The following is a 17,461-nucleotide window of genomic DNA, read 5'->3' on the forward strand; positions in this document are numbered from 1 at the left end:
ATAGTTATTTCTATCCGTGTGACAGGGGTCAAGTCCTGGGGAAAAAAGTGTGGGAACTCCCACCCAAGATCCACTCCCCCACCAAAAAAAAAAAAAAAAAAAGATACGCTCATATGCATATATATATTTCACATAAAATACAGTGACTGCAAATGCGACATGCTACAAGAGATGACCAGACTGCGAATGTGACTACAGGAGATGACCAGACTGCGAATGTGACTACAGGAGATGACCAGACTGCGAATGCGACTACAGGAGATGACCAGACTGCGAATGCGACATAGTACAGGAGATGACTAGACTGCGAATGTGACTACAGGAGATGACCAGACTGCGAATGCGACTACAGGAGATGACCAGACTGCGAATGCGACATAGTACAGGAGATGACCAGACCGGGAATGAGACTACAGGAGATGACCAGACCGCGAATGCGACTACAGGAGATGATCAGACTGCGAATGCGACTACAGGAGATGACCAGAGTGCGAATGCGACTACAGGAGATGACCAGACTGCGAATTGCGACTACAGGAGATGATCAGACTGCGAATGCGACTACAGGAGATGATCAGACTGCGAATGCGACTACAGGAGATGACCAGACTGCGAATGCGACATAGTACAGGAGATGACCAGACCGGGAATGAGACTACAGGAGATGACCAAACTGCGAATGCGACTACAGGAGATGATCATACTGCGAATGGGACTACAGGAGATGACCAGACTGCGAATGCGACTACAGGAGATGACCAGACTGCGAATGCGACTACAGGAGATGACCAGACTGCGAATGCGACATACTACAGGAGATGACCAGACTGCGAATGCGACATACTACAGGAGATGATCAGACTGCGAATGCGACATAGTACGGAAGATGACCAAGTAGCTAGTTTTAAAATTTAAACCTGTCCTCAGCCCCTTTATGGCACCTCCTTTGCATTCCTGTCCTCACCCCCTTTGTAGAACCCCCCTTCACATTCCTGCCCTGCCTCCCTTTTATATCACCTCTCCTCATTCCTTTCAGTTTCTGATACTTTCCCCCTCCCTCCTTCATAACAGTGCCCTCTTCCCTGTCTTACCTTACACAGGACACAGCAGATGACATCGGAAGTGCAGCAAAGGGATGGACAGAGGGCGGGACCTGCCCCAGTTAACTGATTGGTTGATAGAATGCAGAGCAGTTCTATTAACCAATCAGTTAACTGAGCCAGCCCCTGCCCTCCGTGCATCACTGTGCTGCTCTTCCGATGTCAGCTCTGTGAAGACAACGCAGCTAGCAGACTGTGCTAGAGCCTCGGGCGGCTCTGGTCCTGCAAAGGGAACGGCGTTCCTGCTGTGAAAAAAGTGCGGGGACGCCGTTCCCACGCGTTCCCGCAGGACTCGAGCCCTGCCGTGTGAGGAGCGGTTGCACTAATTCAGCCCAGCGGTTTCTGGGCCACCTTTTAAACGATGCCTTGTTCTCAAACTCAGCCAGGCAGTCCTCAATGTGGTCATCTGGTAGCATCAGTGGTAAGAAGTCCCAAACACAGATTCTACCATCATTACCACTGAGAACAGCGCCCAACCTTTTCTACTATCACAGAGGGTTGTGTCCCTCCGTGAGACACCTACTCTCCACAGTAGGCCCAACCACCCACACTTGACCCTGGAAGACCAGATGGCAACCCCCCTCTGGGTCCTCGCTAATGGTTTGTGCCCATGTTTAAACACTTTGCGACTCTTGGCTACCCCGTAGCGTAGAGTATGATTCACATTAATTCGGGGGGGAGCTCATCTCTTTCCCAGGATGCTGTGGCTCACCACTCAATGGTGTGACCTATAAGTGTCAAGGTGGTAGTTATGGCGCTCTCCTATGACAGTGCAAAAATCGCATACTATTTATGAGTTGAAAATTGTTCCAGCCTTCTCATGGTGCTAATATTGCAAATGTTCTTATGTGTTAAATCACAGTGCAAAAAATGTCTGCAAATTACTAAAAATATAAAGGAAACATATATGAAAAAGTATATTGAGAGTTAGTAAAATTAACTACTGTGCAAAAAAGTGCTGTAGTGCTGTAGTGCAAAATACGTGCATATAGAACCTATCAAGCTTATATCATCTTCACACAAACAAACATTTCAAAGAAACACAAAATAAAAATCCATTTGAAACATTTTTTTAAGAAAAATCCAAAGGAAAGGAAAACAAAACAAAAACAAAAGTCCTCAGGAAAATTTTTCTCCGAAAAAGTTTTTTTCCCAGAAGAATTCCACAAAAATTCAATGAAAGTGACTTGTGCTCAGTGCCTGGTGTATTCTGAATCACAACCGGTGCGTTTTCCGTGCGTAAAGCAAATTGGCGCACTCACCAGCTACCCTGCCCCTGCAGGGGTTAACTCGCATCCACAGTGTGAGCCCCTGTGCCGCTGTATAAAGTTCGTCCGGTTAGTGTTCAGTTGCTCCTCATTTCCTCGTGTTTGTATAAAGAATATAGAACATCCATAGTACAGTACTGTTTAAAATTAGCGCCTTTATTGTATTCAAAAAGTGGTTACTCATATAATCACAGATTAAAAACGTTTGTAAATGTCACAAAACACTGCCGCCGCCGACTTGTAAGAGAGAGTGTGTACGTTAGGCCACGCCCTACGCATTTCGTCATTGGACGTCATCTGGAGCAGCCATCTTGGTGCACCTCTCTCTTGTTATAGGGTGTAATGCCTGTACTGCGCATGCGCGAGCGCAAAAACGCCATATTGGTGTCTGGAATAGGGCCTCACGACGGAGTCCTTTATGTTACAGCATGCAAGCACGTACCTCATTACATTCGCCCTCTTATTCTACTCTTAAACAGTTTACACAGCGGCTTATTTTACACATATGTACGCGCACGGCGGTGGGTAAAACAATACATAATATTTTACATTTAAACTCCATTGTGTATTATTCCCCTTATGAATTCTATAAGTTAATATTAATTAACCGTGAAAAATGAAATATTATTTTTCCTACTAAAACGCAACTAAAAACTTCAACAATGGTACATATGGGGTAAGGAAGTGGATAAATATGGGATGCAAAAGGGAGAAAAAATTAGACAAAAAAATGGGAAAATTAAAATGCCTAAAAAATAAAAAAAAATTGACGTTATAAAAATATATGTAAAATATTTATATAAAATATATATATAACAATTTTATATAAAAATTGTAAAAAAATGCATATGACAGAATTAATTCAATTTTGGAGGGAGTATTTTTGCAATCATTATTAGTACATTAACTAGTCGGGAAACATAGATCCTGCCCCTTTGATGTAGCAGGCAATGTGGATATGAATGTATTACATTCGATGCAGTTGAATGTATTACATTCGATATAATCTACATATATGGGCATATATAGACAATATTTTAGATGTGAACATTGAGGTTGGGAGATATGAGCAAGGATTGGACAATTGGACTGAATTAGACCTATCATTACGGTAATTCTTTAAAATACTGGAGAGAGTGTATGTGTAATCACTTAAAATACTGCAGAGAGTGTATGTGTAATCACTTTTTTTTTTTTTTTTGCAAATCTGTTTATTGGAATTTCAGACAGTGAACAAGTAACCAAAAGCAAAACAAGACAGACAAAAACAAAAACAAAAACACATACATTGGTCACGATTAGTGTTACAGGCGTGACGTGTAAAGAGTTGCAATATAAGACAGTGCATTACATAAAAAAACATGTCGGAGAATTCAAGGCATCTCACCGGCCACAAAGAGCCGACTCCATGTGCAGTAGGATGACTCAGGACTAAACCATGCTACTCAGATATACAACATTTCCACTAGTGCATATTCCTATTCATTTACAAACGAAAATGCGTTAAGTAGGCTATGGGTCTGAGGCCGTGGAGGCATCCGCCAGCCAGCTGGACCAGACCTTGTCATATTTTTGCGGGCAACCTCTATTAACATAGCAGTCCTTGTAGAGAGGCAGGCTGTCGTTCACCAATTTTTTCCACAGGGAGAGAGGGGGAGGAGTGGGCTTACGCCAGCTGAGCGCAATGGCCTTGCGGGCATAGAAGAGAAGTAGCCCAGCTAGGGTGCGCCGCGCCACAGTGGGAATTAGCTGATCTAGCAGGCCCAGTATGCAAGTTTCTATAGAGAGTGGGAGCGATATGGAGGTGACCTGTGTAATGACCCCTAGTATCTCCTTCCAATAGTCAACAATGGCTGGGCAGGTCCAAAAAATATGAATGAAGTCCCCCGGTATTGTCCCACAACGCCAACATCCCGGCGGGGAGGCGGGGTTCATTTTGTGCAGTCTGTAGGGGGTGAAATATGCTCGGTGGGCCATCTTAAACTGTATCAGCCGATCTCTCAGGGAGACCAGGGATCTGAAGGGGAAGTCCCACATGTCATCCCAATCATCGTTATCAAAGGTGGGAATGTCTCGCATCCACTTATCTCTAAGTTTCCCCAAAGTAGGGAGGGAGGTCATTATCAAATGGGAGTAAAGTGTTGAGGTGGGCTTAGTGTCACAACTGGACTTGAGGAGGCCCTCCAATGCGGATTGGACAACCTGGGGGGGAGAGCTGGAGAACTGGCACCTGAAGGCATGGGAGAGTTGTAGATACCTAAAAAAATAACTCTGCGGGACGTTGAATTCAGAAATCAACTTGGGGAGTGGAGCCAGCGATTGGTCAGAAATCACCTGGTCTACTGTTCTAATATTGAATTTAGTCCAAGCATGGGGTTCAGGCAGTTTGTAAAACTGCTCCAGGGTGGGGTTACGCCACAAGGGGGCAGCTGGAGAAAGTGCATTGGTAGGGTATTTTTCAATTTTAAGTCCTACCCCCCATGCACGCAACGTGGTGCGCATGGAGGGGGTCAGCGGGTACGGGGCCTTCGGGCCACGATAGAGTAAAAATTTCAATGCCTCCAGCGACCCCAACACCGCCGCTTCATGTGTAATCACTTTTACTCCATTAGCTAGTTGGGAGACCTCCTATTATACATAGATCCTACCACTTTGTTATAATAAACAATGTGGATACAAATGCATTACATTCAATTTAGTTGGATGCATTACATTCGATCCAACCCATTTGTGTGCGGTATTTTGGATATGGACAAGCAAATTGGGAGATAAAAGCTGAATTTGGACGTTTGGGCCTGTAACAAGATTGTAATTATGCAAGTACTTTCTAAAGACATTAATCGATTGGAAATGGGAACAGAGGAAAAAGAGGAAGTATTATACTTAATAGCTGGTTAGAAAACAATTTAAATCTAGATCTATGTTCAAGCCTGCCGGTTAGAGTGTGTCTAAACAAAAAATCCACTTGGTTTTGTTTTGTGATACTTTTACTCTTCTATCCTCTCCTCTCCAATGTCCCTTTATTTTATCAATTCCATAAAAGGTCATTTGTCTAGGGTCTCGCCCGTGGTAATCCCTAAAGTGCCTGGAGACACTATGATTGTTGTATCCTTTTCTGATGTTTTTGATATGTTCCCTAATCCTTATATGCAGCTGCCGTGTGGTCCTCTCCACATATTGTTTCCGGCAGGGGCATTCAATTACATAAGTGACGAAGGTACTATTGCATGTAATAAGTTCATTGATCTTAAATTCTTGTCCGTTAGTGAAGGATGTGAACTTAGATTTCTTCTTACTGGTTTTTGTACTAGTTCTATAGGGGAGGCATTTTCCACATTTAAAGAATCCTTTCAGATTTTCAAAGATTTTTATTTGCTTAGGTGGATCAATCACATTTTTTGCTAATCTGTTTCTAAGGGTGGGTGCTCTCCTGTATATAAAGACTGGTTTCTTTGGTAGCAGTTTTTAAGGTTTCATCTGATTGTAAGATGGGCCAATGTTTTCTAAAAATGTGTTTTAGGGCCTTATATTGTCGATTATACCCTGTCAGGAACGCGACTTCCATTCTTTTGCTGTTCTTTTGTTGTCGTTTATTTGGTACCACTTCTATTAGTCTATTTCTTTCCATTTGGCTCACTTTTCTTTTTAGATCGTATAGTTCCCTTGCTCTGTAACCCTTATCAACGAATCGTTGTATAATTTCATCGGCTTGTTTATCAAAATCTGCCTGGTTACTGCAATTTCTGTGTATTCGCATTAATTGCCCTTTAGGAATGTTATTTATCCATTTTGGATGGTGGCAACTATTGGTTGGGATATACCCATTACGATCCATAGCCTTAAATTAGGTGTGTGTACCTATTTTACCGTTTTGCTTGAAGATCTGTAAGTCTAGAAAGTCTATGCTTTGTATATTCCAGTTACCAGTAAAGTAAATGTTGTATGCGTTGTGACTGATTTCATCAAAATAACTTTCTAGTTCTTCCACTGAGCCTCTCCAAACAATAATAATATCATCAATGTACCTGCGGTACAGCTTTAAATTCTTTCTAGGTACACTGAAATTTTTTTCATCTTCCCATCTATTCAGGAAGAGGTTCGTCACACTGGGAGCATACTTTGCTCCCATGGCTACACCTTTGATTTGGGTATAGTATGTGCCCTGGTACCAGAAGTAGTTGTGCGTCATTGACAATTTAAGGCCTTCCACAATGAAATTGATTTGTTCCTGCTTGAGATCTGACTGCTGTTGTAATGCCCATTCAGTGCTACTTAAAGCATGTTCCTGCTTGATGTTAGTATATAATGAGTTAACATCAATAGTGACTAGTATGTCCTCATCTCCTATGTCCATATCTCTCAATTCTGCAATAAGCTGTTTAAAGTTTAGAACTTTTTAAATTTTTTTTTTTTTATAACTTCAATTTTTTTTTATTTTTTAGTCATTTTAATTTTCCCATTTTTTTGTCTCATTTTTTCTCCCTTTTGGATCCCATATTTATCCACTTCCTTACCCCATATGTACCATTGTTGAAGTGTTTAGTTGCGTTTTAGTAGTAAAAATAATATTTCATTTTTCACGGTTAATTAATATTAACTTATAGAATTCATAAGGGGAATAATACACAATGGAGTTTAAATGTAAAATATTATGTATTGTTTTACCCAGCGCCACGCGCTTACATATGTGTAAAATAAGCCGCTGTGTAAACTGTTTAACAGTAGAATAAGAGGGCGGATGTAATGAGGAACGTGCTTGCATGCTGTAACATAAAGGACTCAGTCGTGAGGTCCTATTCCAGACACCAATATGGCGTTTTTGCGCTTGCACATGTGCAGTACAGGCATTACACCCTATAACAAGAGAGAGGTGCACCAAGATGGCTGCTCCAGACGACGTCCAATGATGAAACGCGTAGGGCGTGGCCTAACGTACACACTCTCTCTTACAAGTCGGCGGTGTTTTGTGACATTTACGAACGTTTTTAATCTGTGATTATGTGAGTAGCCACTTTTTGAATACAATAAAGGCGCTAATTTTAAACAGTACTGTACTATGGATGTTCTATATTTCTTTATACAAACACGAGGAAATGAGGAGCAACTGAACACTAACCGGACCAGCTTTATACAGCGGCACAGGGGCTCACACTGTGGATCCGAGTTAACCCCTGCAGGGGCAGGGGAGCTGGTGAGTGTGCCAATTTGCTTTACGCACGGAAAACGCACCGGTTGTGATTCAGAATACACCAGGCACTGAGCACAAGTCACTTTTATTGAATTTTTGTGGAATTCTTCTGGGAAAAAAACTTTTTCTGAGAAAATTTTTCCTGAGGACTTTTGTTTTTGTTTTGTTTTCCTTTCCTTTGGATTTTTCTTCAAAAAATTTTTCAAATGGATTTTTATTTTGTGTTTCTTTGAAATGTTTGTTTGTGTGAAGATGATATAAGCTTGATAGGCTCTATATGCACGTATTTTGCACTACAGCACGTAAGCACTTTTTTCCACAGTAGTTAATTTTACTAACTCTCAATATACTTTTTCATATATGTTTCCTTTATATTTTTAGTAATTTGCAGACATTTTTTGCACTGTGATTTAACACATAAGAGCATTTGCAATATTAGCACCATGAGAAGGCTGGAACAATTTTCAACTCATAAATAGTATGCGATTTTTGCACTGTCATAGGAGAGCGCCATAACTACCACCTTGACACTTATAGGTCACACCATTGAGTGGTGAGCCACAGCATCCTGGGGAAGAGATGAGCTCCCCCCCGAATTACTGTGAATCATACTCTACGCTACGGGGTAGCCAAGAGTCGCAAAGTGTTTAAACATGGGCACAAACCATTAGCGAGGACCCAGAGGGGGGTTGCCATCTGGTCTTCCAGGGTCAAGTGTGGGTGGTTGGGCCTACTGTGGAGAGTAGGTGTCTCACAGAGGGACACAACCCTCTGTGATAGTAGAAAAGGTTGGGCGCTGTTCTCAGTGGTAATGATGGTAGAATCTGTGTTTGGGACTTCTTACCACTGATGCTACCAGATGACCACATTGAGGACTGCCTGGCTGAGTTTGAAAACAAGGCATCGTTTAAAAGGTGGCCCAGAAACCGCTGGGCTGAATTAGTGCAACCGCTCCTCACACGGATAGAAATAACTATTATTAGTTTACAGCAGCAATCCGGTCTAGAGAAGCTATGGATTCAGAGTAGGAAGGGGCCATAGACCTGGGAGCATGCATTGGAAAAAGGATACCCTTTCCCAGGCCTATTGCCATTGTGGTATAAATTGTCCAGCCCCAGGCCTGGAACGGGGGTGGGGGGGGGGGGTGGATATGCGGAGAGTCAGCCTGAAAAGGGTACTTCTCTTTCAGGCCTGCTTATTAGGCACCAGGTCAGAGAGGCTGGGAGGAATGATTGTTTAGCTATCAATGCTGAGAGGAGCTTGAAGCTGGAAGGACCCCTGTTGCCTATGACTTGATCCTGCTGGGTGAGCTTGCCTGAATTGGGACTGTACTATGTTATATACCATGGCTGGGAAGCTGACCATTGTTTAAAATGGACTGTCTTATACAGCGAAGAATAGTTGTTTTGCTGTTTTGAACTGCCTATGAAGACAGTGGACTTAGCGGCAATGCATGGAGCAGGAGAGGGGTATTCTGAAGAGTCGGCTGAGGACACAGGTCATGCGGGGAATGCACAACTAAAGAGCAGCCAGTGCGATAGTCAAGCATGGAGCTCTTCTAGTCACCCTCCACCTCCAGCCACCCGTGTGCATGGTGCACTGGTACCCCTAGCTGCCTATGCTGCTGCCGGCCATATGTAGAGGGGGCTGCATGGGCCCCCTGCATCACAGGGCCCAGTTGCGGTCGCGAATGCTGCACCCCCTATAGTTATGCCCCTGCTTGCATACCCAGCCATACTCTGCATACTCTGCATACCCATCCATGCTCTGCATACTCTGAATACCCATCCATGCTCTGCATACTCTGCATACCCATCCATGCTCTGCATACCTATCCATGCTCTGAATACCCATCCATCCTTACTCAGCATACCCATCCATCCATCCATCCTCAGCAATACTCTTCCATCCATCCTCGATCAGCCATCCCATCCACTCCCAGCCATACCCATCCGTACTCAGCCATACCCATCCGTACTCAGCCATACCCATCCGTACACAGCCATACCCATCCGTACTCAGCCGTACTCAGTCATACCCAGCCGTACTCAGCCATACCCAGCTGTACTCAGCCATACCCAGCCGTACTCAGCCATACCCAGCCGTACTCAGCCATACCCAGCCATCCCATCTATACCCATCCACACTCAGCCATACCCATCCATACTCATTCATGCTCAGCCATCCCCATCCACAGCTCATCCATCCCCATTCATGCTCATCCATGCCACTACAGTGCCTCACAAAAGTGTAATAGATAGTCAAATTCATTTGAAACTTATGTCCCTAGAACACCCGACGGTGTTCTCTACATGTTGGTCCTCTGTATGTGACCACGCTGTGGAAAAGTCTCACACATGTGGTATTGCCGTACTCAGGAGGAGTAGGAGAATCTATTTTGGGGTGTAATTTTTGCCATGTACATGTTATGTGTTAGAAATATTGTGTAAATGGACAACATTGTGTAAAAATAAAAGTTTTAATTTTCTTTACACATTTTCCAAAAACTTGTAGAAAAAAATGACATGTTCAAAATACTCGATATGCCTCATAGGTTATACATTGGGTTGTTTTCTTTCCAAAATTGGGTCATTTTTGGGGCGTTTCCATTGTCCTGGTACTCCAGGGCCTTAAAAAATGTAAGAGGTAGTCAAGAAATTATATGTGCAATTTATGCTCCAAGAATGCCTGATGGCGCTCCCTGTATGTTAGGCCTCTGTATGTGGCCACACTGTGTAAAAGTCTCACACATGTGGTATCGCCATACTCAGAAGGAGTAGTAGAATGTGTTGGGTGTAATTTGTGCTATGTGTATGCTGTGTGTGAGAAATAACCTGCTAATATAACAATTTTGTGAAAAAAAAAGAAAATCTTGATTTTGCAAAGAATTGTACTTTCCTGGCTTGTTAGGGTCTCAAGAAATGAGATAGGCCATCAGTACTTCAGTTGAGATAAATTTTCAGAGATTGGTACCATAGCTTGTGGACTCTATAACTTTCACAAAGACCAAATATACACCGATTTGGGTTATTTTTACCAAAGATATTTAGTGGTATAAAGTTTGGCCAAAATATATGAAGAAAAATTACTAATTTGCTAAATTTTATAACAGAAACGAAGAAAAATGTATTTTTTTTTTACTGAATTTTCGATCTTTTTTCTTTTATAGCGCAAAAAAAAAAAAAACAGCATGATTAAATACCACCAACAGAAAGCTCTATTTGTGTGAAAAAAGGAAAAAAAATCAAATAGGTACAATGTTGCATAACTGAGTAATTGTCATTCAAAATGTGAGAGCCCCGAAAGCTGAAAATTGGTCTGGTTATTAACCTCCCTGGCGGTAATCCCGAGTCTGGCTCAGATTGGGATTTTAGTATCATAAACGGTAACCCCGAGCCAGACTCAGGATTGCATCGCTGGATACAGGGAGAGGTAACTGACCTTGTCCCCTGGATCCAGCGATGTCCTCCGCGCTGTGTGATCGAGCGGTCCTCCGCTCGATTCACATAGTGCCCGAATGCCACCGAGCTCCGGTCCCTGCGACGTTACGACGCAGGGGAGCGGAGATCGGCGCCAAATTCAAAAAAGTAAAAACACACACAGTACTGTAATCTTACAGATTACAGTACTGTATAAAAAAAAATACACACCCCCTTTGTCCCTAGTGGTCTGTGCAGTGCCCTGCATGCACTTTTATATTATAAATACTGTTTTTTCTGCCTGGAATTTGGAGATTGTCCATAGCAACCAAAAAGTGTCCCTTTATGTCAAAAGTGATTTTAGACCAACTAGAAAACAGCGGTAATAAATTATAATCACTTGCAGAATTGAGCGATAGCGATTTGTGGGGAAATTCATCATCAAACACTAAGGCCGCGTACACACGCGCGGACTGTTGGCCCAACCTTGTCCGCTGAACAGTGTTTGGGCGGACAGTCCGCTCGTGTGTGGGCTTTCAGCGGACAGTTTCAGCGGACAGTTGGACGGACAAGGTTTTACGGAAATTCCGAAAAACTGTCCGCTGAAACCTTGTTTCAACGAACAGTCCGCCCGTGTGTAGGCTTGTTCGTCAAACTAAGTTCCGCGCATGCTCAGAAAGGATTTTCAAGCCGAAAGTTATAATGCAGTGTATAGGACGTCGTATTTTGCGTCCCGTCGTACGTGCCGTTCACGGCATCGCGCACGGTTTCAGCAAACTGTTCGTTCGTTGTGTGTGGCCATGTCCGTCCATGCTAAGTTTGAGCGGACTGTTCGCTCAAACTGTTGGACGGACAAAGTTGGGCCAACAGTCCGCGCATGTGTACGCGGCCTTAATCTAATGACAGCAACAATTCTGCAAATGAGCAAATTTCAGTGTTTTTGGATTTGATTACATTATTGAATAATTTTTATTATTATTTATCATATTATAAACTTTATCATACCCGGGATGTCTGCTAGACTCTGGTTTGAACAGATTTAAGAGAGTTATTCCTAAGAATTACAGGACTACAATATAAAACTCCAAATTTCCATGCAAAATAATTGTACTGCTTTCAGCACCTAAAACCAGAACTAATCATATCGCCAGGGAGGTTAAGGGGGTTTAAGAGCCCAGTGGTTAAGCACCAGTAGGAATGTACAGATCAGCAAACTGAAAGACAATGGATTAAAGTAAAGTAAAGTTTCCCACTCACAACACATCTAATAAACTATATGCATTATGGGTTGGTGGCTTTCATAAGCAGTAGACTGGTTGGGTAGGTGCAAGGAAAACAACAGCTAAAACAAAAAGTCCATCCCAATATCTAGAATCTTGCTTTGCCCCTCTTGTGGACCTGCTGCTCTGCTCTAACCCATAGTTAATGTGGCCTTCTGAGAAATCCAGCTCTGCTACTTGTATGTACTGGAATAATCTCTAAACCTCTGACAGACAAATTCAAAGATACAGGAACTATAGCTTATTATATTGCTAGTATATTTGAGTATCTGCCTTATTTATCACTCTTGCTTGGATTTTTCAGCTCTAGCTTACAATTTTATATAAAATAGTATAAAAACAGACAATATCACAGGGGTAATACACTGAATGTAATGTCAAAATAATGCTACTGACAATAATTTATAGTTCTGGGACACATTGAACAAAATGGTTGCCATTGCATTTCACACATTATGAAATTACATTGTTTATAGAAAACTTACCAAAGCTGACATTACTGTAGAGATTTTTCTCTCTGGTAAATAAAATGCAAAATATGTTATATTCCAAACAGAGGAACAAATTTAAAAATAGCAGAGATCATTGGAATTTTAGTATTCTCAGAAATACAGTGGATATAAAAACTCTACAAACCCTTGTTAAAATGTCAGATTGCTGCGATGTAAAAAATGAGACAAAGATAAATAATTTCAGAACTTTTTCCACCTTTTATGTGACCTATAAACTGTACAACTCAGTTGAACAATAAACTTAAATATTTTAGGTGTTGGGAAGTAAAACTAAAAAAACTAAAATATGATTGAATAAGTGTGCACACCCTTACACGAGTAGTTTGTTGAAACACCTTTTAAATTGGTTACACACTCACAGTCTTTTTAGCCTATCAGCATGGCACATCTTGACTTGGCAATATTTTCCCACTCTTCTTTGCAAAAACACTCCAAATCTGGCAGATTGCGAGGGCATCTCTTGTGCACAGCCCTATTCAGATAACCCCACAGATTTTCAATCGGATTTAGGTCTGGGCTGTGGCTGGGCCATTCCAAAACTTTAATCTTCTTCTAGTGAAGCTATTCCTTTGTTGATTTGGATGTATGCCTTGGGTCATTGTCATGCTGAAAGATGAAGTTCCTCTAACTTTCTAGCAGAAGCCTGAAGAATTTGTGCCAATATTGATTGGTATTGAAGGAACATGTTCCAGCTGAAGAAAAACAACCCCAAAGCATGATGCTGCCACCACCATGTTTCACTGTGGGTATGGTGATCTTTTGGTGTTGTTTTTGTGCTAAACATATTTTTTGGAATTATGGCCAAAAAGTTCAACTTTGGTTTCATCAGACCATAACACAATTTCCCACCTGCTTTTGGGAGACTTTGGAAGAAAAGCCTTCCATCTTGCCACGCTACTCCATAGCCCAGATAGATGAAGAATACGGGAGATTGCTGTCACATGTACCACATAGCCAGTACCTGCCAGTAGGGATGAGCCGAACACCCCCCGGTTCGGTTCGCACCAGAACTTTCGAACAGACCCCAAATTCGAACGAACTTTGGAACCCCATTGAAGTCTATGGGACTCGAACGTTCTAAATTAAAAGTGCTAATTTTAACGGCTAATATGCAAGATACTGTCCTAAAAAGGGTTTGGGGACCTGGCTCCTGCCCCAGGGGACATGGGTCAATGCCTAAAATGTTTTTAAAAATGGCCGTTTTGGCGGGAGCACTGATTTTAATGACGATTAAAGTGAAAAAAAAAAAGTGAAATATTCCTTTAAATATGGTGCCTGGGGGGTGTCTGTAGTATGCCTGTGAAGTGCCACGTGTTTCCCGTGTTTAGAACAGTCCCTGCACAAAATGACATTTAACGGAAATAACACCATTTAAAACTGCTTGCGGTTTTAATGTTATATCTGGTTCCTGCAATATGGTTGAAAATCATTGAGAAAAATGGCATGGGTAGCCCTCCCTGCCCATTACCAGCCTATTTGGGTCTTGTACGCATATTAAGGGGAACCCTGTACCCATATTAAAAAAAGGAAATGCGTGTGTCCCCCAGGCCCTATATACTCAGAACAGCAGTATACAGGCGGTGCAAACAAGACAGGGACTGTGTAGGTTTGTTGTGTTAAAGAGGAAGTAAACCCTGATGAGTTTACTTCCTCTTTTTTTCCCTGCAAAGGTAAAGCATAATGGACTACTATGCATCGCATAGTAGCCCATTATGTGTCACTTACCTGACACAGGAGCCAGCGAAGTCGCCGCTGTCCCCTGTAGTCCGCCGCATCCATCTTGCTTGTGGCGTCTCGCAGCTCCGCCGAATGACAGCGGCGAAGCCGCGATGACGTCACTCCCGCGCATGCGCACGGGAGTGGCGTCTCGCAGCTCCGCCGCTGTCATTCGGCAATACAGCGATGACGTCACTCCCGCACGGGAGTCGACAAATGCGGCAGCTCCATTCTTGGAACTGCCGCATTTAGTGCGCCTGCGCGCCGCTGTCTACGGCGCATGCGCCGTAGACAGCGGTGCCCGTTTTCGGGCAAATATCTCCTAAACCATATAGGTAAGGGAGATATTTCTTGGACCTACAGGTAAGCCTTAATCTAGGCTTACCTGTAGGCCAAAGTGGTTTGTAAGGGTTTACTTCCTCTTTAAGTTTCAACTGGTACATTTTTAAAGTGTAGCTCCAGTCAAAAAAACTATTTTTAAGCTTTTTGGAAAACATAGGGAAGGGTTATCACCCCTGTATAATTTGTTTTGTTGTCCATCTTTTTTCATCTCACTTGCTGTTGTCTCCTTCCGTTTGCACGTAGGAGATGTTTGTAAGTTGGATGTTTGAAAGTAGGGGCCTGCCCTATATGCTCTGCAGAACTGGCGGAACAAGGTGTTGGTTTTGCCACAACATTGTAAGCCCTGAAAGTGACTCTTGGTGGGCGCTGGAGCGCCCTGCTGTGAACGATTATATCAAGAATTGTAATTACATGCCATTGTTGAACAGTGGTAGAAAAATTGACCTTTGGTGGTTGTGGTGCTGGTGCCACAATATTATAAGTCCTCACAGTTACTCTGGGTGGGCACAGGAACGGGCCCTCCTGTGAAATATTATATCAAGAATTGTAATTACTAGTCCCTGTTAAACAGGGGCAGAAAAATTGGGCCTTAGGCACTGGTGCTGGTGCCACGACACTGCAACCTCTCCCATATACTCTTGTTTTATTGCAGGAATTAGCCCTGCTGCAAAGCATTGCATAAAAAATTGTAATTAAACGCCCCTGTTCAACAGGGGCAGAAAAATTGGGCCTTAGGCACTGGTGCTGGTGTCACCACACTGCAACCTCTCACATATACTCTAGTTTTATTGCAGGAATTAGCCCTGCTGCAAAGCATTGCATCAAAAATTTTAGTTAAACGCCCCTGTTAAACAGGAGCAGAAAAATTGGGCCTTAGGCACTGGTGCTGGTGCCACCACACTGCAACCTCTTCCATATACTCTAGTTTTATTGCAGGAATTAGCCCTGCTGCAAAGCATTGCATCAAAAATTGTAATTAAACGCCCCTGTTAAACAGGGGCAGAAAAATTGGGCCTTAGGCACTGGTGCTGGTGCCACCACACTGCAACCTCTTCCATATACTCTAGTTTTATTGCAGGAATTAGCCCTGCTGCAAAGCATTGCATCAAAAATTGTAATTAAACGCCCCTGTTAAACAGGGGTAGAAAAATTGGGCCTTAGGCACTGGTGCTGGTGCCACCACACTGCCACCTCTTCCATATACTCTAGTTTTATTGCAGGAATTAGCCCTGCTGCAAAGCATTGCATCAAAAATTGTAATTAAACGCCCCTGTTAAACAGGGGCAGAAAAATTGGGCTGATGGCATCACCCAGAGCCAGAAATGTTCTTCCAACATATCAGCGGAGGAGGAAGAGGATAGACAATCAACATAACAGGACAGTCACTCAGCATAAGCAGTCTTGAAGGGATGTGATATTTCAAAAAAAATTATTCGGTTACATCAGCTTCAGGTCCTTGGTAGCTGTGGGTGATCCAAGACTGATTCATCTTGATGAAGGTCAGTCGATCAACTGATTCGGTGGACAGGCGCACCCTGTGATCGGTAACAAAGCCACCAGCAGCACTGAAGGGGGGCTGCCGAAAGAACGCTGGATGCAGGACAGGCCAGTAGCTCAATTGCATACTGTGCGAGCTCTGGCCAGTGATCCATCCTCAAGACCCAGTAAGCCAGAGGATTTTCGGTGGGAAAGGTGTCCAAGTCTGACCTTGCCCCTAGGTATTCCTGCACCATGTAAATCAGACGCTGGCGATGGTTGCTGGAACCGATCATACCTTGGGGCTGCGGACTAAAAAATTGTCTGAAAGCATCAGACGGCCACCTTCTCCACCGCTCCTTCTGACCGATGCCTCAGCAACACGTTGTCCAGGACCAGGAGTTTGTAACCTCCCAGTCTCTGGGAACGCGTTGCACAGACCTTTCTGCAAGGCCTCCCGGAGATGTCTCATCCTCTGCTCCCTCTGCGATGGCAAGATAAGGTCGGCAACCTTACTCTTGTACCGTGGATCAAGGAGAGTGGCCAGCCAGTAATGGTCCCTCTCCTTGATCCCAAGAATACGAGGATCCTTCCGCAGGTATTGCAGGATCAGGGAGGCCATGCAGCGTAGGTTAGCTGAGGCATTCGGTCCGGAGTCCTCTGGGTCACTAAGGGCAACATGATCCACAGCTACCTCCTCCCAGCCACGTACAAGTCCACGTGTTTCTTGGGACTGTAAATCATCCCTACAAGACTGCTGCTGCTGATGCTGAGTGCCAGCCTCCACCTCCATGCTGACACAATCATCCTCCTCCTCTTCCTCCTCCTCATCCTCTTCCTGTGTGATGGGTGGCACAGCAGGAACACTGTCTGGATAAAGGGGGCCTTGAGAGGCAAGGAAGTCCTCCTCTTCCTGCCTCTGTTCTGCCTCAAGTGCCCTGTCCATTATTCCACGCAGCGTATGCTCCAAGAGGTACAGTGTCACTGATGCATGCACTGTCACTGCTCACCATCCTTGTGGCCTCCTCAAACGGTGACAGGACAGTGCATGCATCCCTGATCATGCCCCACTGGCGTGGTGAGAAAAAACCGAGCTCCCCTGACCCTGTCCTGGTGCCGTAGTCGCACAGGTACTCATTGATGGCCCTCTGCTGCGTGTG

General features: G+C 43.6%; 1 protein-coding gene across 1 annotated transcript in view; it reads right to left on the reverse strand.

Moving 5' to 3' along the window:
* The window catches only part of LOC143974426 (FYN-binding protein 1-like), a 449,689-nt gene that overhangs the window by 179,060 nt on the left and 253,168 nt on the right, over nucleotides 1–17,461 (reverse strand). Inside the window, exon 9 of the mRNA XM_077475803.1 lies at nucleotides 12,741–12,772. Coding sequence (XP_077331929.1) covers nucleotides 12,741–12,772 — 32 coding nt within the window. The remainder of the gene's footprint in view (nucleotides 1–12,740; nucleotides 12,773–17,461) is intronic.

Source organism: Lithobates pipiens, unplaced genomic scaffold (genome assembly GCF_037356315.1).
Source record: "Lithobates pipiens isolate NorthernLeopardFrog02 unplaced genomic scaffold, aLitPip1_a1.2 Scaffold_13, whole genome shotgun sequence".
Lineage (NCBI taxonomy): Eukaryota > Metazoa > Chordata > Amphibia > Anura > Ranidae > Lithobates > Lithobates pipiens.